Below are 25,212 nucleotides of genomic sequence, written 5' to 3'. Positions count from 1 at the left end.
GAAACAAAAAAACACTTGCATAAAACTTCCCAATTTTCATTCATTCATTCATTCTTCATCCATTTATTCTTCTATATACACTTGGAATAATAGAGTAACCACTTACACCTTCCATTCATTCAATTTTTGAACATTTAGAATATAGAGCAAACCCAAATTCACATTCCATTTATACAGTTTATATGCATTTAGGACAATAGGGAAGCCACATTCAGATCCACTCACTCTCATTAAGATAATAGAGTAACCACTTACACCTTCCATTCATTCAGTTTTTGAACATTTAGAATATAGGGCAAACCCAAATTCACATTCCATTTATACAGTTTATATGCATTTAGGACAATAGGGAAGCCACATTCAGATTCACTCACTCTCATTAAGATAATAGAGTAACCACTTACACCTTCCATTCATTCAGTTTTTGAACATTTAGAATATAGAGCAAACCCAAATTCCATTTATACAGTTTATATGCATTTAGGACAATAGGGAAGCCACATTCAGATCCACTCACTCTCATAAAGATAATTAGGGTAACCATTTTTCCATTTTCATTTATACTATTTATGTACATTTAGGCTTATATAGCACCCTCTTTTTGACTATTTTCACACATGGAATTATCTCTAAAATATGGTACCTTAAAGGCATGTAGTCTTCTAAATATTTGATTTACCAGCCCTAAAAAACTGAAGCTAATATTTTTTTTTAGTAAATTAAGAAGAGTAGCTGAAAATTAGCTGATTAAAAAGAGGTTTTGTAGCCTTTGTTGGTGTTGGACACCTGTAGCTTCCATTGAAACCCTTGCTTTTCATGTCTTTGTATGTGTATCAGGGACACTTATAGCTTCATTCTGATTTTAATTCATACTTATCCTGATACACCACATACAAAGGCTGGAAAAACACTTTAGAATACCTTCAAGATCTATCAACTGGTAAAGCCAATAATTAGAGGAGAATATACCTAATTTTTCTTGTTGGCAGATATCTCACAGGCATCTGTTTCTATCAATAGACGACTCTTTCTATAATAGTATATATATGAGAATGTAGCTAACACTTATCACGACCACCTCAGCTTCAGACCATTTTCTACCATTTACCGTAATGAAACATGATCCCAACCTTATATAAACCGTTTCATTGAATATTTTCCCATCACACAAGACCTATTTTATATCTCCTTCAGTGTTCTTCTTCATACCAATCTAACTATTGTTCAATAAAAATACTAAAAAAATTTACACCCATCGTTTCAAAGTATCTACTTCCGGTTGGTGGGTTTCAGCCTGTGAGATATCTGCTTGAACTCTACACCAAGGGAACAGCTATATTTTGGCATATCTAACAAAATTCTTTACATATCAAGACAGATGCCTGGTGCAAAGGGCACATAATATAGTTTGCCCTATAGCAATCAAATAACTATCAAAATTATTTCATTAAAAAAAACCCAAAGCTAAGCTTTGTCTTGCACCCAGCATAAACACACACTTGCTTTCTATTCAAAACAATTGTTTCAGATTCATACCAAATTTCTACCTCTCATTTGGGTAGATTTGCATTTGCAAAAAAGATGTACTTAGTACATTAGTTCAAAATTGTCACTTTTGGAAATACTTTAACTCCAGAGTATTCAAAATGGTGGAATTCCTTGACAACACATTCCGAGTATCTCGCAGCAAAAACTGATTTCACAGAACATGAAATATATAAAAATGAGTCCTATCTCTTCTAATATTTGAGTCTTTTTCTCATCAAACTGATCTCCATTTTCACTTCAGTAACATTGGAATTAATGTGACTTGACAATATTGCATCTTTTGATAAAAATAATGAGGTATGATGTAGACGTTAACTTCTTCTTTGGCTTCTAGAGTTGACTTCTTCCAATAATGATTTATGGAGAATTTATGAATAGTATAGGCTTTATCTTCCAGGATAGATTACGAGTAGACTTTATGATCCAGTAAAATGTACAGATAGACAGTCTAGAAGTAGGCTTCTTTCAGAAGTATGCAGATTTTGTCCACTATGATGATGAAAAAGTAGACATGGATGCCCAGTAAAGATGAAGACTTCCAGTAATTAGACTTCATCTTGCCTTGGGATTTACCAATAGATTTGATCATCCAGTCCAATGAAGTAGTAGTAAGCAGAGTTCTTGAATCAAAAGATAGTCCATTCAGGATGATAAGAAACTTTCCAGTAAATCATATGAGTAGACATAACCTTCCAGTCAAAGGTATGAGTAGATGTGGTCATCCAGTATGATATGAGACATGATGATCAAGAAAGTTAACTGAGGTAATGAGATCCAAATTTATCCAAACCAACAATAATTTAACAGATTTATTCCTCTTTGTTCATCCTTTCTTCTCTCTATCCTTTTTCAATCATTCTTTTCTTTAGCATTCCCAGTATCAACTTCATCATACTACAAAAACAATGAATGAATGAATGAATGAATGAATGACACTTCTTCCTCTGAAAGCTCATCCCATGTTTTGACACTTGTTTTGGATAAACAATCCTCCACAGTGTAGTTAACTTACTCAACAGGAGTGAGAAATTTACAATGAGAATATTCTATAATATGAAGACGCAGTGAATATTGTTGACCTACCATAGCAAGTTGTCTTCCAATATTACCCATGGTAACACCACCAGAGAAAAATATGCATGGTAACCAAGATCTAACAAACAAGAAGTCTGGCTCTGTATACCTGAAATTCCACAAGTTCTTTTTTAAAAAAAATACTCAACATTTAGAAGAAATGGAATTGTATTTTCAGCTTGGCACCAGCTGTATTGTGCTTAGTGCAATTAGGAACCTTTTTTCATTACTTTGGCTCACTGAGCCACACCGGCTCTTCTTCATAGATTGTCTCTGAGCCCCTTCTCTTAACAGAGCTTAGACTCTCCTTCGCCCCACTTAACAGATTTGAGCCACTTTTCAGCTCCACTAAAAAGAGAAACTTTTGGCCATCCTGGATTCCATTCTCACTGAAGAAGTAGCCTAAAGCAAAGAAATTCTTACCTATAAACACCATGGTAGACCAGTAACTGAGTAACGAAGGTGGCAAGAACTGCTATACCAACACCAAGACCAAAGCCACTCCTAGATCTATCAAACAACCACCACAACCCAATTGACATAGCTGCTAATGTTACTGATAGCTGCATGTTATTAGCAAAATCAATTTTCTAGTGCAGGGTTAAGGAAATTTCTGGAAATAGGATTAGCTTGATACATGCCAGGTCTGTTTTCTCATGCCCCTAATTAATGGGCCACAGACAAAAGATTTTGGCTTAAAAAATTATGTTATAAATCCTCTCAAAAAACATTACAAAATATCAATTATCAAATGAGAAATTAGCTCTTGAAATTAAGCTCCTATCAGTCAATCAAATATTTTGACACCTATAAAGATAGCTGAAATTGAGCTGTCAGTTGGTTTAGTAAATATTAAGATACAGATTGCTGAAATTGAGCTGTCAGTTGGTTTAGTAAATATTAAGATACAGATTGCTGAAATTGAGCTGTCAGTTGATTTTGTAAATATTAAGATACAGATTGCTGAAATTGAGCTGTCAGTTGGTTTAGTAAATATTAAGATACAGATTGCTGAAATTGAGCTGTCAGTTGGTTTAGTAAATATTAAGATACAGATAGCTGAAATTGAGCTGTCAGTTGGTTTAGTAAATATTAAGATAGAGATTGCTGAAATTGAGCTGTCAGTTGGTTTAGTAAATATTAAGATACAGATTGCTGAAATTGAGCTGTCAGTTGGTTTAGTAAATATTAAGATACAGATTGCTGAAATTGAGCTGTCAGTTGATTTTGTAAATATTAAGATTCAGATTGCTGAAATTGAGCTGTCAGTTGGTTTAGTAAATATTAAGATACAGATTGCTGAAATTGAGCTGTCAGTTGGTTTAATAAATATTAAGATACAGATTGCTGAAATTGAGCTGTCAGTTGGTTTAGTAAATATTAAGATACAGATAGCTGAAATTGAGCTGTCAGTTGGTTTAGTACATATTAAGATACAGGTAGCTGAAATTGAGCTGTCAGTTGGTTTAGTAAATATTAAGATACAGATTGCTGAAATTGAGCTGTCAGTTGGTTTAGTAAATATTAAGATGCTTAATTAAGCTTTGTCAGCTTGTAAAGTCAATATAAGCTTATTTACACCACTAAACAGAGAGCTGAAATTAAGCTCTATCAGTTGTTAAAGTAAAAATTAAGACTACTATATCATTAGTTGGAAATTAAGCTCTATCAGCCGTTAAAGTAAATATTTAGACTACTATATCAATAGTAGGAAATTGAGCTCTATCAGCCGTTAAAGTAAATATTTAGACTACTATATCAATAGTTTGAAATTGAGCTCTATCAGCTGTTAAAGTAAATATTTGACTACTATATCAATAGTTGGAAATTGAGCTCTATCAGCTGTTAAAGTAAATATTTACACCACTAAACAGATAGCTGAAATTGAGCTCTATCAGCTGTTAAAGTAAATATTTAGACTACTAGCCCTTTAAGTCTCTGACATAAGATTTATATTTAAAGTGAATCATCAAAGAAAATAATTTATCAACCATGTCAAGTTTACTGTACACTGATTTGCAACATAATAGCCTGTGTCAGGGTGACCCTAATAAATTTCAAGTCAACAAAATTTTATTGGAGAAACACTTGTACAGAGCAGAAAGTATATTGTGACCTAAACGCAAAATATTTCCTCATCTTTATTTTATATCCCTTTTGTTACTCTACTTCTTTGTTCAGAAATTCTCCAAAAGGAGAAGGTATTTAAAGATGGGTTCCCTTATTTTCATTTATGAAAATGAAAATGAAAATGCTAATACTTATATGAATAGAAAGTAGAGGTCTTCTAATGACTTGGAAAAATACCAGTTTGTCTCACATGTCCATAATTAATTCATAATTAGCTAAAATAGAAGAGAATTACCAGCAGAATTCCAATGAATGACCTATCAAGAAAGGTTAAAAATTCTTTTTTTGTTTATCCAGTCTGTTCATACATGAGCATTTATGATTGGTTAGAACTTTTATTATATGCAATAAGAACAAAATGATATGATTAAGAATACATGCTAATTAGAAACACCAATTAATCAAATTGTTTGCTTAATTTGACATTAAAAAATAAGGAAACCCATCTTTAAGGTTAAATACTCTATAAAGGTTTGACTGGAGCTTAAGCTTTTTCAAAGCAATCAGATCAAGGTTTATTCCTGTTTTTTCAGCCGGCAATTTCACAAGCCATCCATGATCTGACAATATTGTAATGGATTTCTTGTTCTAGATCATTTGATATTTAACCAATCAAATGCTCTTTTCGATGAGAGATTACCTTATGGAAAATATAAATTCTAAGAACCTTGAGTCAAAAAATGAGGAAATGAGAGAGTCTTACAAAATCCTGAACGGTACTTATGCAGGGTGGCATGAGGGAAATTTTGCCAGGACAGCGGCATTAGCCTGCTCTTTTTCGATTTCCAACTGTCGAGGGATCTTTAATGTGCACAGCCTGTAGCACACGGGGCCTCAGTTTATTGTCCCATCCGAACGACTAGACGCTTTTTCCATGTCAGCCCCTCTTACCTGCATCACTGACAGGGGGAAACCGGGTTGAAAAATCCAAAGGTATTATGCTGACCTATGCCGGGATTGAACCCTGGACCTTCAGGTTAGCGAGCAAGCGTCTAACTCACTGAGCCACCGCGGTTCCAGGGAAGTAGCCAAAGCCACTCCATTAATTTTAACCCCAGTTTCAAGTCATTAATTCATGATTTAAAGGATACAGCACTAGCATGGTTGATACCAACAAATACAGCCACACATCTCATAACACTAGACCATTCTCGTTTATAATACTGTGTTTCACCTAGTTTAGTATCTAGGCATGGATACAGGAGACCTATTACAGCTGTAATAGAAAATATACGACAGCTTTAAAGATGGGTTCCCTTATTTTCATTTGTGAGGCGTTCTAATGACTTGGAAAAATTCCAGTTTGTCTCACATGTCCATAATTAATTCATAATTAGCTAAATTAGAGGAGAATTACCAGCAGAATTCCAATGAGTGACCGATCAAGAAAGGTCAAAAAGTCTTATTTTGTTTATCCAGATTGTACATACATGGACATTTATGATTAATTAAAACTCTTAATTATATGTAATAAGAACATAATGATATGATTAAGAATACATGATAATTCATTAGAAACACCAATTAATCATTTAGTATGCTTAATTTGACACTAAAAATTAAGGAAACCCATCTTTAAATACAGTAGTTTTTCATAGTATCAAGCAATGTGCAAAAGGATTGCTGAATAGAGTAATAAATAATGCCAATGTAATTAAAAAGAATTCAGAATCAATACAGTAACACAGTATTTTCAGCAGAGATTAAAATCTTTAATTGTTATTCAACAGCTGTTACATTTGCTTAAAATTTATTTGCATCAAATTTCAATATATATACAAAATATTGTGTTTAACTAGCTTGTTTTCTGTGGTCAGATTGATCTAAACAATACCAGGTACTAAATTTATGTTGCATAGGGTCAACAATAAAAAGTAAAAAGTGAACTTACCAGCAGCAGTGCCACAACTAGGTGGAATCCACCAAGCTGAAGAAAATATACTGGCTAAAACTTCTGGGGGAAACACGGTCACATGTCTTTGAACTTGCAGTAAATTTAAAACAAGGGCAAAAAACACTCCAACTGTAAACAACACAGTACCACGTAGAAACAAGGCTTGACAACTGGCCATTCTACAGCGGCTTTAATACACTAAAGTTCTAGAACTGAAAAAAATGATTTGAAAATGTTATGAATAGTAATAATAAAGACACCTATAGCTTACTTTGCTCATAATAACTCCACACTTCTAAAACTAGCTGGATTGATCACCTAAAGAGGATTTTATATCCAAAATTTTGTTAGCAGTGAGCAGGCTACTAAGCCTAGCTGAGTCCATGTCTTGACAATGTCAATTCATTAGCACTGGCTAAAATAAAATATTTTGTATGACCTAGCCTACTAGATCTACTGTCCATGGCACATAGACTATAATAGACCATACTGAAATTTGAACATATTTTTGATCAGTTGATGTTTGAGTTGACAACTCTTTACTCTTTGACTTTTCTTTAAAAAATTTAAGGCCAGGATAGATGCCAAGATCTAGCCTAAATAAAAATCAAACTCAAAGGCAATCCTTCATTCATGAGAGTAAAATGTGATCTTGCAATCTAGACAGAATATAAATCTTGAAAGATAAGACACAAACATATTTAGATATGTAATTCTCTTGACATTCCAGCAATGCATGTCTTGTTTTGACTTTGTAAAGTCCAAAGTCCAATCTCCAACTTTCATTTTCCCTTTTCAAATCGTCTTTCCAAAAAGTAAAACAAGAGAGCATATAAAAAAAAAAAGGTTTAAAAATGTAATACTTACAAATTCTAAATGGAATGTTCAATATGAGCAAATCGTTCTATCTTTCTCGGCTAAACGTAACAAATCTGATCAGACGAATCGTAAGAAATTTATCCCGGTTAACAATTGCCTGTTTATGTCATCCGACGACTTCACCTCGGCTGATAGAAACCAACCAATCAGAAACCATAACGTCACCACGCGTTTTCTCCCGCGGTACATTTTCGCTCAACCAGACTAAATTCGCTATACGAATTTCCAAAACTTTTGAATCAGCTGTCTGAGCTGGATAATCAAGAACTAAAAGTAGGTCGTGACCCCAGGTTAACATGCGGTCAGAGGTTAAACGTAAAAAAGATAAACTTCCGGGTCATTTATAGAAAGTCACATGACCTAAACATGGCTGCGACAAGTGGGAGTGTGTTTGCTGGAATATCGTCTTCCAGGCTTCCTACAACTCAAGTTGATGCTGATGGGAGAGAAGTAGAGGTATTTCCCTATTCATATCGTTCAGTCAACTTTTTCCCAAAATATTACTTAGAGAGATAGTGTAACTTTCATGAAAACATAAATAATAAGTGAAAAATTATTCAAACCCCCCCCCCCAAAGTAACAAACTTAAAACTCACATGCTAGTATTAATCAGATGCCTACATTAATATTGGGACAAGGCAAGTCAAAACACTTATTACAATATTCTTAATTGGTAAGGGTTGATACTTTTGATCTAATCAGGTTAATAAATTAATAGTCAATTGAACACAATTCAAAACAGAAATTCCTCTGACAATGCATGACACAAGTGCTTTCACAATCTGATGAAAATGCAAATATATATTTCTTACCATAAAACTTGCAATGTTTGATCTGGTGAACTTCTTTCTGAAATCATGTTCTTTCAAAATTTTCTCAAGAGCATCAAAAGTTGTCATAACACATAGCCTATATCAAGCAACCAAAAGTATAGTTTAGGACTGGGTAGGAAAGGCAAGACAATCTATGAATATTCCAGTATTTGACACATTTTCACAGAACATTTGATTGATTGAGTATTGTATTAATAGAAGTATGCAATGGAGAACAACATGTCTTCTGATCTTTGATGGCAAGTGGAGTCACCAACATCAAAAATTAGAAACAAAATATCTAAACATACAAGCCCACATTAATTTGCAGCAGTGCAAGTCAGTCAAATTGGACTGGACACAATCCAAAGATCAATTTCGATACTAAGTGTAGCAAGAGAAATTTGATTTCAGGTTGAAACTCGAGAAGATGAAGAACAGAATGTTAAACTACAAGAAACCATCAATCTCTTATTGGCTGCAGGATATTTTAGAGCGAGGATTAAAGGCTTATCTCCCTTTGATAAGGTTGGTTTCTATTATTATAAGATATAAGTTATTTGTGTACTATAGCACAGTTCCGAATTGATTGGCCAATCTAGTTTCCCCCTAAATAGTTAATTTGTCAGGTAAATATAAGGTACTTTTAATTGCTATCCTAGAGGTCTGAGGCGTTTTTATGGGCCGATTCGATTAGGTAGTACGATTTGGTGCAATTTGGTTTAGATAAGCAGTGGTCCACAAATGCGAAATTCAAATCGGCGATTGGGCAATATGGCTGTCTCCGCTGACAACCAATGAAACACCGCTATTTTGATTACATTAGATCGAGATAATACCTTCGGATTTTTCAACCCGGTTTCCCCCTGTCAGTGATGCAGGTAAGAGGTGCTGACATGGAAAAAGCGTCTAGTCATTCGGATGGGACAATAAACCGAGGCCCCGTGTGCTACAGGCTGTGCACATTAAAGATCCCTCGACAGTTGGAAATCGATAAAGAGCAGGCTAATGCCGCTGTAATGGCAAAATTTCCCTCATTGCACCCTGCATGGCGTTGCCCGTCTTCATTAGCCCACATGGTAGAGAAAAGTAGGACGTAAAACTCCATTCATTTCATTTCATTTCATTTGAACTGTCAACCTGGTTTGCACCTGCAAGTCAGGAGCTCGGTCAATAAAAAGAGGCCTGATGTACTACAGGCTATGTATTTTAAAGATTCCAGAGCAATCCTTTTGAAAATTTCTCTCATTGCACACATATCAATCGATGTATTGGCAGGTTGTTGGTGGTATGACATGGTGTATAACAACTTGTAATTTTGATGTAGACGTTGATTTACTCTTCCAAGAAAATTCTTCCATCGGACAAAAAATGTAAGTCTTCGGATTTTGTCATCTGAATCTGGAAAAGTTTCTGCTTTGAACACAAAAAAGTCTGTATTCTTCCATCTTGTCGTTTGCTTAAACCTCTTGGCATTACTTAAGATTCCTGAACCTGAGCACGAACGGATCCTTGATTCAGACAAACTTCTTGATGTTAAAGCAAGGGTATACACCAATTTACTTTGTATATTATGGAATATCTTTCTAATAGTCCAAAAGCTGAAGTGTATATTTTAGCCAAGTTTATCAGTACGGTAAAAGTGTTCACAGCTCACCTTCAAAATTTATGCCTTCAAATCCATGTATGTCTAGAATTATCTGTGTTGGAAGGTTAAATGACGGCTTGTCTTTTCTTGAAATATTTCTACCATTTCTGAGGACTATCTACATACATTAAAGACTCGAATCAACCCCTGAAAATGGGGAACTTGAGAAAACTGAATTCACAATTTTAAATAGGAAAATTCACAGTTTTTAATGTATTATTCTAGTGCTTTAACTGAGAAAATTGTTGCTGTTTTACCGAAGATGAAATGTCCACAGAGAATTGAGCCTCATCAAATTCAAGGTCTAGATTTTATACACATTTTTCCAGTTGTTCAGGTAATTCATTTTTTTCAATACTAAATTTGGAAAATTTGAACAGTGTCACAATGAAAATTGGTAACAGATCTTATATTACGAACTGGTGGCTCGATAGCTTTGAAAATTTGATGCAAAATTCAATTAGCGCACTCAAATAGTCTAGCTAGTATGATTGTCATCTGCTATGGGTATTAGATTCCAATCAACTCCAAGGTAAAAAATTCTGAATCCAGAACCTATGCCATTGAGAGTTGGCCTGGTGACAACTGTAGGCCCCTTCTGACAAGGATGTGCAAATTTGAAACAAAACGTAATTTGGTGTTTATTTTTGATGACTGTTAGATCCACAAGCTTTAAATGTTGAAAATAATTCTGATTCCATGGCCAGTACTTAAAAGAATTGACACAGCATTATCATTGTCTTGGGTGTCTGGTTTTGGGAACTTTGAAACTTTTTCCTGTGGCTATAGGATCAAGGTGATTCCATGAGTCAACCACTTCCCATTATGATGTCTGTAAATTTGAAATGTTCTATTTTCAGTGGCTGGTAAAGAGAGCTATAGAAACACGAGAAGAAATGGGAGATTATATCCGAGCTTTCTCAGTCTCTCAGTTTAATAAACACCATAAAACTCCAGAGGTATTATTATTCCTTCTTTTTTTGTTTTTTATTTATTTATTTTTTTATTTATTTATAAATTTATTTGTTTATTTATATTTTTTTTTATTTATTTATTTTTTATTTATTTATTTATAAATTTATTTGTTTATTTATTTATTTATTTTTTTATTTATTTTTTTTTTTTCATTTTATTTTATTTTTGTTTTTGTTTATTTATTTTTTTGTTTATTTATTATTATTTTTTTTATTTATTTATAAGTTTATTTATTTTTTTATTTATTTATTTTTTTTATTTATTATTATTTGTTTTATTTTTTTACCCTTTTTTTTTTCTTATTTTATTTAAATTATTAATTTTTTTTTTCTTCTTGTATTTGTATCTTTGGTTCAGGTCTTTTTTCCCCCCAGACGGCCCCGTCACATGCAGATTGTAGAGACTGACATGGAAAAATGTTTAGTTGTTTCGACTATAAGCTGAGATTGCATGGTAAAATCATGTCATTGAGCACTGCATGGTGTTGTTTGCTTTAATGAATAAGAGGCAAAAAGGAGAACGAAATATTTAGACATGTCCTTCAAAAAAAACATTATCTCATGATTTTTGAAGTGTTTATTGTTTACATGTCAGTCAGGGTGATCTAAGTATATCAAAACTTGATCAAAAGGTCAAAGTACATCAAAATTTAAAATTTTCAAAACATTTTATTCATCATGTTCGTGTGATATTCAAAATGGCCGTCAAAGGATGTGACATGTAGATAATGTTAAATCGTGAGCATAATAGAATTACGGGGTTATCTTATCTTGCGATGTTACTGCTGCGTCATTGGACAGATAATAATGTGTCGTGGTAGTGATGGAGTTGTTTACAAGTTGACCGATATGTTTCAGACATGTTTATCCAAAATCCAATTCAATTAAGCAAGTATAACAGGGTTATCTTAATTAACTGTTCTCATTAGAAGGTCCTTCAAATGAAACCAAAAGTAGATCAACATTACAGCCTCTTAGGGTTTTGCTAGCGCCTAATTCGTTAAAATTAAGGTCATTAGAACAGGACTGAAGCAGAAAACATGTTAGATTACACAGAAAAACAAAAAAAGGTACCTGAATTATTTATAAGTGACTTTGATCTAGAAATTTGAATCTGATAGTAAATTAAAAATGTGGTCAATGAGTTGATCAGTGATAAAAATAAAACGTGACTGTTTACAACATGTATTTAGACTATCTTATCTGACGGCCTTGTCTTGTTTATATCTGTCTAGGTGAGATTGCACAGAATTGATAAGTCCTTGAATATCTCATCAGGGAATTTTTTTTAGGAACGAAAATTGTAAACTTTGAATAGTTAGGCAATGATCAAACAGGATAGGATGGAATTACCACAATTCATATCACCATTCGCCAGCCCCCCTCCCTTTATCTCCCCGAACTACAAATCTTTCCTTATTCAGTAACACCACAACCGTGACAGCTTCAACTCAACCCCTCCCCCATCTATGCATATCTTTGGTTTACCCCTGTCTTTCTTTTCCTTTTAGGATGAGTTGTTTTTAGAGGGTAAAGAAAAATCTATAGAAGCTGTGCAGACGGCAAAGGTAGCCATTTTGTTTTCTGTGCCCGTGATTAAAAAAAATCCATTTTTCTCTCTTTGCAGGGAAAAAAACATTTGTCAGACAAAAAGAGTTAAGATTTAAAATTTGGACATATTTAATGAAATATTCTCTGACATGGCAAGGGAAATGTGTCAAATTACTCAGCTGGGACAATAAACTAAAGTCATGTTAAGCTGTGCATACTAAAAATCTCTCTACAGTTGAAAATCGAAAGAGAGTAGAAATATACAGAGCTGAAGGTCATGGTCATAATGTACAGACCAGTAGGACATAAGCCTCCATTTCAGTATTGTGTTTTGTAGGATGCATACAAACCTCAGAGAAAATTCCGACGTAACGCCAGTAGTCAGGTGGAAGATGAAGAAACGCGAGTCCATTCTACATTATTAGAATATGGTCGACGCTATGGTTTCAGCAAGACACCCAAAGACGGCAAGGTTTGTGTATTTGTTACGTGTGACGGCGACGTGATACATTTTAGTTGCTGTAAGATGGCAAATGGTCGCAGTCGGGTGTATAACGCGGCTATAAACAATAGATTTCAGAGGTTATTCCAATTCCTACATAGAAACAATTTGTGAAACCATCAACCAAACAATAATTTTGATATTGTAGGAGAGCGATGCGTCTGCTAAGAAGAAAGCTGTAGCTGCTAGTTTAGGCGGGAAAGAGACGGAAACAGAAGAAGACTTACAAGCTGAAGAAGAGGTCAGTTCTTATTTATTGATAATTGAAATTTTTGCTGCGATATACAATTTTTGCTGCGATATTACAAGCTGTCGTCACTTGCAACAATTTGATCAGGGGCCTTATTCCCCAAAATTTAACTTAAATAAAATCAGGATTTTAAGAAATACAGCAATCTGATTGGATAATAAAAATGAATTTAAAATCAATGTTAGTCATTAACCAATCAGATGACTGGAACACTAAAATCATCTTAAGTTAAGTTTTCAAGAATAAGGCCCCGGGATATTAAATTATTTTTGATTTGAGCCATTTAGCTATAGGACAGAATGATGTTTTCAAAACTCTATTTTATTTTGGTATTTTATTTTCCAGAAACGTATCAAGATGTTGATGACTGGAATGTCTGGTTTACAAGAGGTCAGTCAATTTCAGCCATTTTTTTTATTTCAGTCATATTTAGGCCATACAAAATGAATAGTCTGTTTTACAGGCCTAAAAATGCCTGATTTATTCCAGTTGAAAACCCAAAAAATCGCTTATAAATAATAAAGAATAAATTTGCCCTCTTGCCCCGATTTTTGAAAAAAAAGGCCTGCAAAACAGACTAATTATTTTGTATGGCCTTATAGATATGTTTTGTTTCCACTGTAATTCAGTAGGTTGGATCGTTCATTTCAACAATTTTAAAATTTCAAGAAAATATGAGTCAAAGGCCATCTTAGATCCTGATAGAAAGTTATTCCAGATATTTGGAAAGTTGTCCCTTTGCTGTCCAATTTAATTGCAAAGATAGACTTTCAGTGGACAAAGTGACATTCCTTCAAAAAAGAAAATTGTGGCATGTCTTACTTTTTTTTTTCATTTCAAATTTACTTATTTTTTTATTTTGCTTTCTGCCATTTTGAGTCATAGTAACATAATTTATTTTTCTGTACGTGCTGTAACACTTTGCATGATAGTGAAAATAAACAGGCTTATATTATACTGCGTTCAGACGACTAAAGTTAAGCCAGCTTAACTTCCAACCGTTCTTCGAGCTTGGTTTTCGTGTTTTCCGTGAGCGTTCAGACGGATATAAAAATTAAGCCAGCTTTGACATGACCTCAGAAGTTCAGAGGTCAAAATACCATGACGCATGCGCGTGTAATGTTTACTTTTACCCACAAAATGGCGACGATTCCGATTATATTGATTTATAAACTTCTTCAACTTTTCTTTTTACGCCGAAAGAGACCGGCATCTTTTGAAAGAAGACGCCGGGGACGTTCATTTTTACTTTCTTGCTCAATGGCTAAAGTTGTTGTTTGTTGACGAATACAAACAGGTAATGACGGGAATCGGGGACAGTACGCGCGGGAAATGTTATATCCGGCTTTGTTAGCCAGGGGCGTTCAGACGGCAAAATTAAGCCAGCTTAACTTTCCAAGCAAGGTTTCAAGCCACCTCCGAAGTAGGTGCAAGTTAAGGTAGCTTAACTTCAACGGGTCGTGTTCAGACGACAAAAAACAACAGGCTCGAAGAACGGTTGGAAGTTAATCTGCCTTAGCTTTATTCATCTGAACGCAGTGTTAGAGTTATTGCCAAATTAGAAATAGTATTTCTGAACACAGGGAAACTTACTTGCGATTACTATACCTTTAAGGAGTTTTTTGAGAGTTCACATAGCTAGAATTGTTAAATATGGTATCTTTATTACATTAATAATAAGTATGTGTTGCATGATTTTATGTTGTTTGATTAGGGTAAACTCTCGGCCAGTGCTGTTGGTTCCATTGTCAGCATGCAGTCTGCAGAAATACAACAAATTGCTTCGGAATACGCTGATCGAGTAAGTTTATCATTCATTCATTTGTTTGTTCATTCATTCAATAGTATATATGTCCATATATATGGAAAACTTAGAATGAATTCATTCATTCATTCATTCATTCATTCATTCATTCATTCATTCATTCATTCATTCATTCATTCATTCATTCATTCATCCATTCATCCATGTTTATAGTTTTTAGTACTAATGTCATTATTTCTACAACTTTTATATTCAGCTTAATGCATGACTGTAGCTCTTAAGTAACTATTTTTATACGCCCACACATAAGATGAGCGTATATTGTAATCACCCCTGTCGGTCCGTCCATTCACATTTGGTTCGTGCTCACTCTACAGGCTACAATTCTTTACAGATTCTTGTGATTTTGATTTTGTGTGTCAATGTCATTATGAAGATGATCCCTATTGATTTTCGTGATGATCGGATAATTTTTCACCGAAATATCGTGTCTGCCTTGACGTTTCACCCTATTAGCTATAGTTAAAAACTTGGTGGAATTTCTCAGCATAAATAACTGGTAGTAAATATATATATCATTGAATTCAAACTATTAAAATTTCTTTGACATGAGAAAATTCATACTTTAGTCACCAAAGACTGTTTTATCATTTCTGAAAGCTGCCAATGGGCGTATGTTACCTTGCCTGGCAAGCTATCTTTTACAATTTCTTCATTGATGAAAATCACGAGCTTAAATGTTTTTTGTCTCTTTGTAATTTGTAGCAAGGTGAAATTGAAGATATTGAAAAAAGTGAGAGAGTTGGAGGAGTACAACAACATAAACGTATTACAACAGCTTTACGTAAACAGATAGATAATACATCTACTAAACTATCAGAGGTCAGTTATATACAGTATAATTCCTAGTACAATACACATCCTTGTATAACACTCACCTTTATTAACTTACTTACAATACTTCTACTAAACTATCAGAGGTCAGTTATATACAGTATAATTCCTAGTACAATACACATCCTTGTATAACACTCACCTTTATTAACTTACTTATAATACTTCTACTAAACTATCAGAGGTTAGTTATATACAGTATAATTCCTAGTACAATACACATCCTTGTATAACACTCACCTTTATTAACTTACTTATAATACTTCTACTAAACTATCAGAGGTTATCCAGCGCTTGGTAAGAACAAGGGAAATAACTCTTGTTCATGTATATTTGTTTAGGTGATGGCAAAACATAGTGAGTTAGAGAAAACCTATCAGGAGACACAAGAGAAGTTGAAAGAGGTAGGCCTTCTTATTTTCTATAAACAACAAAATAAAACTATTTTGAGCAGTGTGCAATGAGTGAAATTTTTTCCAACAGCATTATTTTACTCATTTGTCCAAGGAGCATTTGATGTTTGCACACAGGACTTGAGATTATCATCCCATCTGAACAACTTTCCTGAGGAAACATGCTAGATTACTTGACTACTAATTTTTTTTGAATTTGTTAACTTATTTTTAGGCCCAAGAAAAGGGTAAATTAATAGATAATGAGATGAAGAAACTTGAAGAAATGGAAACAGATGAAAATAAGAGGTACACCCAATTAAATAGTGGTATAAATTTTCTTCAGATCATGGATGGCAAGTGCAGTCGCCCAGAGAAAAAAACATTAAACAAAACACCTTTGTCTGCATTTGAATCAGATTTGAAAATTCCAGAATTCACTACATGTGATTAATAGATTTTATGAATCAGAGATTTTGATTGGTTAGATATTTCAATGACCTGGAACTCATGATGCATATCAATTTTATTAGATCATACAGGGCAATTTTGATATGATAACTTTTGTAATGATTTTGATTCAGTGCATTTGATTGGTTGAATATTTTAATGACTTTGAATTCATGGTGTGTAGCAATTTTGTCAGATCTTATATGGTATTTTTTTTGTCCCTATTCCAGTATCTTACAGACTTTAAGATCACTGGTGGCCATGAATGAAAATCTAAAGAAACAGGAACAAGAGTTCAAGAACCATTGTAAGGTATGAAATTAGGATTTCAGCCTTTATCAACCGAAAGAGCTCAATAGCATTTATTCGTATCACTTATCAAAATTAAATTCAGAAATGAAGTAGCCATGCAATAGTTTCATTTGCAGAAACGTTAAATAATCCATCTAGTTGATGTCAAAATCCACCTTACCCTGAAACGATATGTTGCTAGAAAACTCACTATACAGGAGTGAAGAATTGAGTATATGAATATTATAGGAAGAGATGGGAAGATTAAAAGAGAATATAGATAAATTGAAACTAGAAGGAGATGATTTAGATTCAGAAGACAAGGTCTGTTGCTTTTATGTTATTCAAGTGTTAGTGTTAAAGATGGGTTCCCTTATTTTCATTTATGAAAATGAAAATGCTAATACTTATATGAATAGAAAGTAGAGGTGTTCTAATGACTTGGAAAAATACCAGTTTGCCTCACATGTCCATAATTAATTCATAATTAGCTAAATTAGATGAGAATTGCCAGCAGAATTCCAATGAGTGACCGATCAAGAAAGGTCAAAAAGTCTTTTTTTGTTTATCCAGACTGTACATACATGGACATTTATAATTGGTGAAAACTCTTAATTATATACAATAAGAACATAATGATATGATTAAGAATACATGATAATTCATGAGAAAGGAAAGGAAACCAATCTTTAAGAGTAGAGTTTACATTAAACTGAGTTTTTTGTTTTTTTTTTTTAGTAAATGACAATGACATATTTAATCACTAACAAAATGGCTGCTTCTCAAAATTGCTCCAAATGTAATAGAACATTGTTATAATGAAAACAATAGCACACATTTTGACTCATTTCATATCTACCTCATTGACAGTGGTGGTGCAAGACTCCTGAAACTGGGGGTACAAATAGGGGGTGCACTCAACTAGGCTGAATAAAAAAATGTAGCAAATCTACAGGGGTATCATAGTTGCAAGCCTCTAATGGACCGTCTGAGATGGTTCTGCCAAGAAAATTATGAAAATTTTGGGGCAAAAACATCACCCTGTCGGTCAGTCCGTCCGTTCACATTTGGTTCATGCTCACTCTACAGGCTACAATTCTTTACAGATTCTTTTGATTTTGATTTTGTGTGTCAATGTCATTATGAAGATGTTCCATATCGATTTTCGTGATGATCGGATAATTTTTCACCGAAATATCGTGTCTAACTTGACGTTTCACTCTATTAGCTATATTGTGCAACTCGTGCTCACTCTACAGGCTACAATTCTTTAGCTATAGAGTAAAGCTTGAAATTAGTAAAAATCAGATGATTGGTTTCACATATTAAACCACATAGAGACTTTGTTATCATTTCTGACAGCTGGTAGTGGGCGTATGTTATCTTGCCTGGCAAGCTATCTTTAAATTTGTGAAAAATATTTTTAGGGGTAAAATTGATTTTGTTATCTTAATCTGAAATAAATTAATAGTTTGAAATATTTGTGTTTTTTTCTTTCAATGTAGGAAAGAGTAGGTTTAATAGACAAACAATATGAATCTGATAGAGAAAAACTTCATAAAATACGACTTTTATTGGTATGTAATGTTTTTTAAGGCCCGCAACAAATTTTTGGGGGGTTGATTTGAGTCTTGAATATATGTGAATAGTCTTCAGAAGTACTAGAATTGTACAGAAATCACATAATTCATTCAAATATATCTCAAACTAGGAATTTTTCCTATTTCTATAGATGTCTTTTCTTAAAAAACGACTCGTCTTTTTAACTTTCAAACACAAATAATTCTGGACACACATGGATTTAAAGGCTCAAATTTCGATGGTGAGCTGTGAACACTATTACTGATTGACTTAACTAAAGTATGATTGGTCAAAAAATGGTGCATCTGTCCCTTTAAATTAACTTAAGAGCTAACCCCACTCTGCAAAACTTAAAGTGTCTCTTTAGGTTGAACAGTGTTGTCAGAAGTGACATTTCTTTTGCCTCTCAGTAGATCTTAACGCGATCTTGTGATATTTTATAGGCACGTAAAAACCGTGAAATAGCAGGATTACAACGTAAAATAGATGAGATACCATCACGAGCTGAACTTAGTCAATATCAACGTCGATTTGTAGAGCTTTATAATCAAAGTGAGTTTTACATTGTTTAGGAAAAAAATAATAATTTGTTTTGTGGACTCTCTGAAAGGGTTACAGAGTTTACAAACCCAAATTCCATATAGAATTATTGGCTAGAATTTCTAAAAGGGAGTTGATAAACCAAAGTAATATTATTAGATATGTGAACTCTCTGAAAGGGATTTAAAGTTGATAAACCTGAATGCAAAATAACATTATTCGATATGTGAACTCTCTGAAAGGGATGTTAAGTTGACAGAACCAAATACCAAATAAACATGTTTAGCTAGGTAGACTGTCTGAATTGACAAACTCAGAGATGCATCAGGTGTTCCAGAGACGCCAGCTGAAAGCTTTCAAGTGAAATCTCAGGTTTGTCTATTTTTCCCAGGATGCAATGAATGACGTCTGAAAGAGTTCGTTCCCTTTAGTAGAAGTAACAGACACACTTGTTTTATATTTTCAGTTGCTTCAACACATAAAGAAACGAAACAGTTTTATACTCTGTACAATACTCTAGATGATACCAAACTTTATTTAAATAAAGAGGTAGGTCTACTATGTGACTGTGCCACGTTTTGAATAGAACTACAATCATCAGTCCATCTGGCTTAATATAAAAATGTTTTCAATTGGAAGCTCTAAAGAATTTGCACTTTGTTATGTGCTAATTGTCAACAATTCTGCTGGATTTTGACGAACTCAGTGAAATTTTCAGTGATCACTCAAGAATGAAACCATCTGGAAAATTAAAAATGCTCTGAAAGAAATATGTTTAGAGTTGTTAAAGATGGGTTCCCTTATTTTCATTTATGAAAATGCTAATACTTATATGAATAGAAAGTAGAGGTGTTCTAATGACTTGGAAAAATACCAGTTTGTCTCACATGTCCATAATTAATTCATAATTAGCTAAATTTGAAGAGAATTACCAGCAGAATTCCAATGAGTGACCGATCAAGAAAGGTCAAAAAGTCTTTTTTTGTTTATCCAGACTGTTCATACATATGATTGTTTAAAATATCTTTATTATATACAATAAGAACATAATGATATGATTAAGAATACATGATAATTCATTAGAAACACCAATTAATCTAATAGTTTACTTAATTTGACTCTAAAAAACAAGGAAACCCATCTTTGAATTGTGATCAATGGTTATTAAGGGTTGATGTTGTGTATCATATTTGTATTTCAGGTCACGTTGTTAAATTCCATACATGACAATTTTTCACAGTAAGTTTCCTACTTTCTTGTTTCCGAAAGTTTTTCTTTTCATGGTTTTGAAATTTTTTGTCTTAAAAAATATGAAATAACCAAATTTGGCTCATGTTTTGGACTTTTCCAACTAATTAGACTCAGGGGAAAATGTCTTGACTCATGACTCACCAAGGACAATCTGCTCATTAGTTACCTATTAGTTGACTCATGACTCACCAAAGACAATATGCCCATGAGTTTGCTATTAACTCATCAAGGACAATCTGCTCATGAGTTACTTATTGGTTGACCCATGACTGACTCACCAAGGACAATATGCTCATTAATTTCCTAGTGGTTGACTCATAACTCACCAAGGACAATCTGATCATGAGTTACCTATTGACTCATGACTCACCAAGGATAATATGCTCATGAGTTACCTATTGACTCACGATTCACCAAGGACAATCTGCTCATGAGTTACCTATTAGTTGACTCATGACTCACCAAGGACAATATGCTCATGAGTTTCCTAGTGGTTGACTCATGACTCACCAAGGACAATCTGCTCATGAGCTACCTATCGACTCATGACTCACCAAGGACAATCTGATCATGAGTTACCTATTGACTCATGACTCACCAAGGACAATATGCTCATGAGTTACCTATTGACTCATGACTCACCAAGGACAATCTGCTCATGAGTTACCTATTAGTTGACTCATGAGCAGATTGTCCTTGGTGAGTCATGAGTCAATATAGTTGATCCATATTTGACTATAGTTGATATATTAGTTGACTCATGACTCACCAATGACAATCTGCTCATGAGTTACCTATTGACTCATGACTCACCGAGGACAATCTGCTCATGAGTTACCTATTGACTCATGACTCACCAAAATCTGCTCATGAGTTACGAAGGTCTTGGTAAATATGTCATTCTGTATGTAACTGTAGGGAAGCTTGATGTCTGACTTTGATTCTGAAATGTGCTACATATAACTACCGTTAAATTTGAGATTTATCAGCTGAATATTTACACTATACAAATGGATGAAAATGGATTTTAGCAACTTATAAAGTAAATATTTAGACAACTTTATTCTTTGATTTATTTATCAATTCTTGAAATTTGTAGAGCGATGTCCAGTCAACAAAATAAAGATCAGTTTTTAAAACAATTTGAAACAATAGTGGAGGGAATAAAACAAAACAAGAAGAAGGTAAGGTCAAAATTCCTATTTTAAAGATGGGTTCCCTTATTTTCATTTATGAAAATGAAAATGCTAATACTTTTATGATTAGAAAGTAGAGGTGTTCTAATGACTTGGAAAAAAACAGTTTGTCTCACATGTCCATAATTAATTCATAATTAGCTAAATAAGAAGAGAATTGCCAGCAGAATTCCAATGAATGACCGATCAAGAAAGATCAAAAAGCCTATTTTTGTTTATCCAGACTGTACATACATGGACATTTATGATTGGTTAAAACACTTAATTATATGCAATACAACATAATGATATGATTAAGATAATTCATTAGAAACACCAAATTATTGAATACATGATAATTCATTAGAAACAACAATTAATCAAATAGTTTGCTTAATTTGACACTTAAAAACAAGGAAACCCATCTTTAAAGTTCTTGGGGCTTGCAATAGGAGAAATCAGCTTAGCTGTGAAATGCTAAAAATAGGACACTGCATTACTTGAGTAAGACAATTGGTAGGACAAACCACTCTTACAACTGTTAAAGTTGTGTATCATGTGATACACAAAGCACCTCTATGACATCATGGCCGATCTCTCCTATTGGTTTGAGGGAAGCAAGGGTGTATCCATGATCTATGCTCTTCTAGGTACCTCTCTCGGTGTCTGCTCAGAGAGGTAGTTCAGAGGGGCTGTCGATGAAAATGTCTAATCTTTCATATCGGTAAATAAACTTTACTTACTACAAACTGTGCTTGTAAAAGATCTCCTGACAGTTAGAAATGGGAATAGAGTAAGCCAATATGGGTGTCCTGGAAAATTATTTACTCATTGCACACTGCATGTCTTCATTAGTCAAATCAACACTCCTACAGCGATTTTTTATTATTTCTTTTAGGTGGAGAAAAGAAAGCAGGAGGAGAAAATGAAACGAGATCAACTAAATGACCATTATATTGATTTGGTAGAAAAACAGCGACTTTATTTTAAAACAGTCAAAGAATTTAAAGAGGTACTGTATGTCATTTGTTTTTAGATTATAGCTGAAGGGATTAAGTTGTGTAAAGGTGCCGGCACACAAGTGGTCTTGTTCGTAGATTTTTGTCGTTGATTAGAGTCTTGTCAGGAGTTTCGCCAACTATGGCACATGCATATTAAGAGAAAAAAATCTCCAGTCGTTTTCCACCATGATGATAATCAGATGTGGAGCATGCACTTGAAAGGAAAATGGCTCTGATTGGATGATGACTGTCTGTTTTGCAGACGGTAAAAATATCAGAGCCAATTATCAACTGGTTTGATATTATAAATGCGATAACCTTGTGGAAGTACGGGCACACGCAAGATTTTACTCAAGACAATAATCAACAACAAAAATCTCCGACCAAGACTGCTCGTTTTCCTCACCATAAATATTTTATTTACTAGCCAGCTGATAGAGCATAGAACAGAACTATATGTCAAGTCTCTCATTGAATCGTAGATGAACAGGATATCAGATTTTAATTCTGAATTTTGAGACAGATAGCTGAAATATAGCTCTATCAGCTGGTAAATATTTAGATGGCTATTTGACCTGACCAAACTAAGAAAGCATATGATAACTGTAATCAACCATGTCATTGTTGAAAGTATGGTGTACACTGGTACAGGGATGTACAGTTATTGGCAGACAGTATCCCCCTAGTCTCAGACACCCAAACTTTTCCTGTCTACGTTTTTGATTGAATTTTCTGTCAGGTCTTATTCAAGGGAGATAACAACAATTTAGCATAATTGATCTACAAGTTTCACCAAAATGGATGTGGATTTACAAGTAATCAGATTCAATAGCATCTTTAGGATTGGTCAGTTGTAAGGATTTTAAGCAACTTGTTTCGTTGTACGTAGAGGGACTGGATGATAAAAGCTAGTAGCCCCCCTTGCAGCTACAGGTCTGGTATTTAGAAAAATTCTCATTGACTTAATTTTTTTGTACTATTTTATAGGAGTGTCGAAAGAATGAAATACTGTTGAATAAATTACAGAAGTAAACCTACTAAAAACATGGCAGATTGACAAAGCCTCTTTCAACTCGCAAAATTTGATGTTTGGGCCATCTCTCAAGTTTGATAACATATATATTTATACTTGTAAGCCAGAAGTAGCAACTAATGAGTTCTTTACTCAACTATTATGTTCTTCATAAAATGTGACTCATGAGTCAATAAGAAATCCATAGCTCACGTAAAACAGGAAATTTGAGTTAACTAGTGGGTAACTCATGAGCATATTTTCCCAGTTGAGTATGAGTCAACTTATATGTAACTTATGAGCATATTGTTCTTGGTGAGTCATGAGTCAAATAGTACTTAACTCACGAATAGATTTTTCCTGTTGAGTCATGAGTCAACTAATAGGCAACTCATGAGCATATTGTTGCTTGTTGAGTCATGAGTCAACTAATAGGTCACTCTCGAGTATATTGTTCTTGTTGAGTCATGAGTCAACTAATAGATAACTCATGAGCAGATTGTTCTTGGTGAGTCATAAGTCAACTAGTAGGTAACTCATGAGCAGATGTTGCTTGTTGAGTCATGAGTCAACTAATAGGTCACTAGTAGGCAACGCATGAGCATATTGTTCTTGTTGAGTCATGAGTCAACTGATAGGAAACTCATGAGCATATTGTTATTGGTGAGTCATGAGTCAACTAGCAGGTAACTCATGAGCATATTGTTCTTGGCGAGTCATGTGTTAACTAGTGGGTAACTCACGAATAGATTTTCCCTGTTAAGTCATGAGTCAACTAATAGGTAACTCATGAGCAGATTGTTCTTGATGAGTCGTGTGTTAACTACTAGGTAACTCATGAGCAGATTTTTCCCATTGAGTCACGAGTCAACTAATATGTAACTCATGGGCACATTGTCTTGGTGAGTCAATAGGTAACTCGTGAGCATATTGTTCTTGGTTTCCTGAGTCAACAAGCAGGTAACTCATGAGCATATTGTTCTTGGTGAGTCATGAGTCAACTAATATGTAACTCATGAGCAGATTGTTCTAGGTGAGTCATGAGTCAACAAGCAGGTAACTCATGAGCAGATTGTTCTCAGTGAGTCATGAGTCAACTAATATGTAACTCATGAGCAGATTGTTCTCGGTGAGTCATGAGTCAACAAGCAGGTAACTCATGAGCAGATTGTTCTCAGTGAGTCATGAGTCAACTACTAGGTAACTCATGGGCATATTGTCCTTGATGAGTCATGAGTTAACTAATAGGTAACTCGTGAGCAGGTTTTTCCCTAGTGAGTTATTTTCATTTCTGTATTTGAATTTTTCGTGAGTCAGCTAAGAGCATATTTCCCCTGGTGAGTAAACTCATGAATCACCAAAGAACAATCTGCTCACGAGTTACCGATTAGTTGGCTCATTCTATACTGCCGACTTGTCTTGTTGGGTAATGAGTCTTGGCAGATTTGCCCTGGTGAGTCATGAGAATTTCTATGCTACAGATATTACCTGGTGAGTCATGTATCAAATAATAGGTAACTCAAGAGCGGATTATCCAGGGGGAAAAGCAACTAATTAGTAAATGACTCGCCAGGGAAAATCTGCTCATGAGTTACCTA

General features: G+C 34.0%; 2 protein-coding genes across 2 annotated transcripts; one reads left to right on the top strand and one right to left on the bottom strand.

Moving 5' to 3' along the window:
- Positions 1–1,876: 1,876 nt before the first annotated feature.
- Positions 1,877–7,616, bottom strand: LOTGIDRAFT_236226 (hypothetical protein). Its single transcript, XM_009066524.1, has 7 exons — positions 7,522–7,616; positions 7,006–7,015; positions 6,644–6,858; positions 5,844–5,968; positions 3,046–3,212; positions 2,632–2,731; positions 1,877–2,442 (listed from the first exon to the last, which is right to left on the bottom strand). Exons 3-7 carry the CDS (start codon positions 6,822–6,824, stop codon positions 2,398–2,400), a joined length of 618 nt encoding a protein of 205 aa, XP_009064772.1. The 5' UTR covers positions 6,825–6,858; positions 7,006–7,015; positions 7,522–7,616; the 3' UTR covers positions 1,877–2,397.
- A 269-nt stretch (positions 7,617–7,885) lies between these two features.
- Positions 7,886–23,769, top strand: LOTGIDRAFT_236225 (hypothetical protein). The gene is made up of 22 exons (XM_009066523.1): positions 7,886–7,981; positions 8,752–8,865; positions 9,616–9,710; positions 10,211–10,322; positions 10,846–10,944; positions 12,471–12,527; positions 12,848–12,982; positions 13,161–13,253; positions 13,608–13,652; positions 14,977–15,063; positions 15,793–15,909; positions 16,263–16,325; positions 16,549–16,622; positions 16,994–17,075; positions 17,304–17,378; positions 18,560–18,631; positions 19,079–19,187; positions 19,642–19,724; positions 20,377–20,414; positions 21,526–21,610; positions 22,500–22,613; positions 23,590–23,769. The coding sequence occupies exons 1-22, from the start codon at positions 7,892–7,894 to the stop codon at positions 23,632–23,634; spliced, it is 1,884 nt and encodes a 627-aa protein (XP_009064771.1). The 5' UTR covers positions 7,886–7,891; the 3' UTR covers positions 23,635–23,769.
- Positions 23,770–25,212: the final 1,443 nt, after the last annotated feature.

This window comes from Lottia gigantea (genome assembly GCF_000327385.1).
Source record: "Lottia gigantea unplaced genomic scaffold LOTGIsca_77, whole genome shotgun sequence".
In the NCBI taxonomy this organism is placed as follows: Eukaryota; Metazoa; Mollusca; class Gastropoda; family Lottiidae; genus Lottia; species Lottia gigantea.
This window is presented reverse-complemented; position numbering and strand designations above follow the sequence as displayed.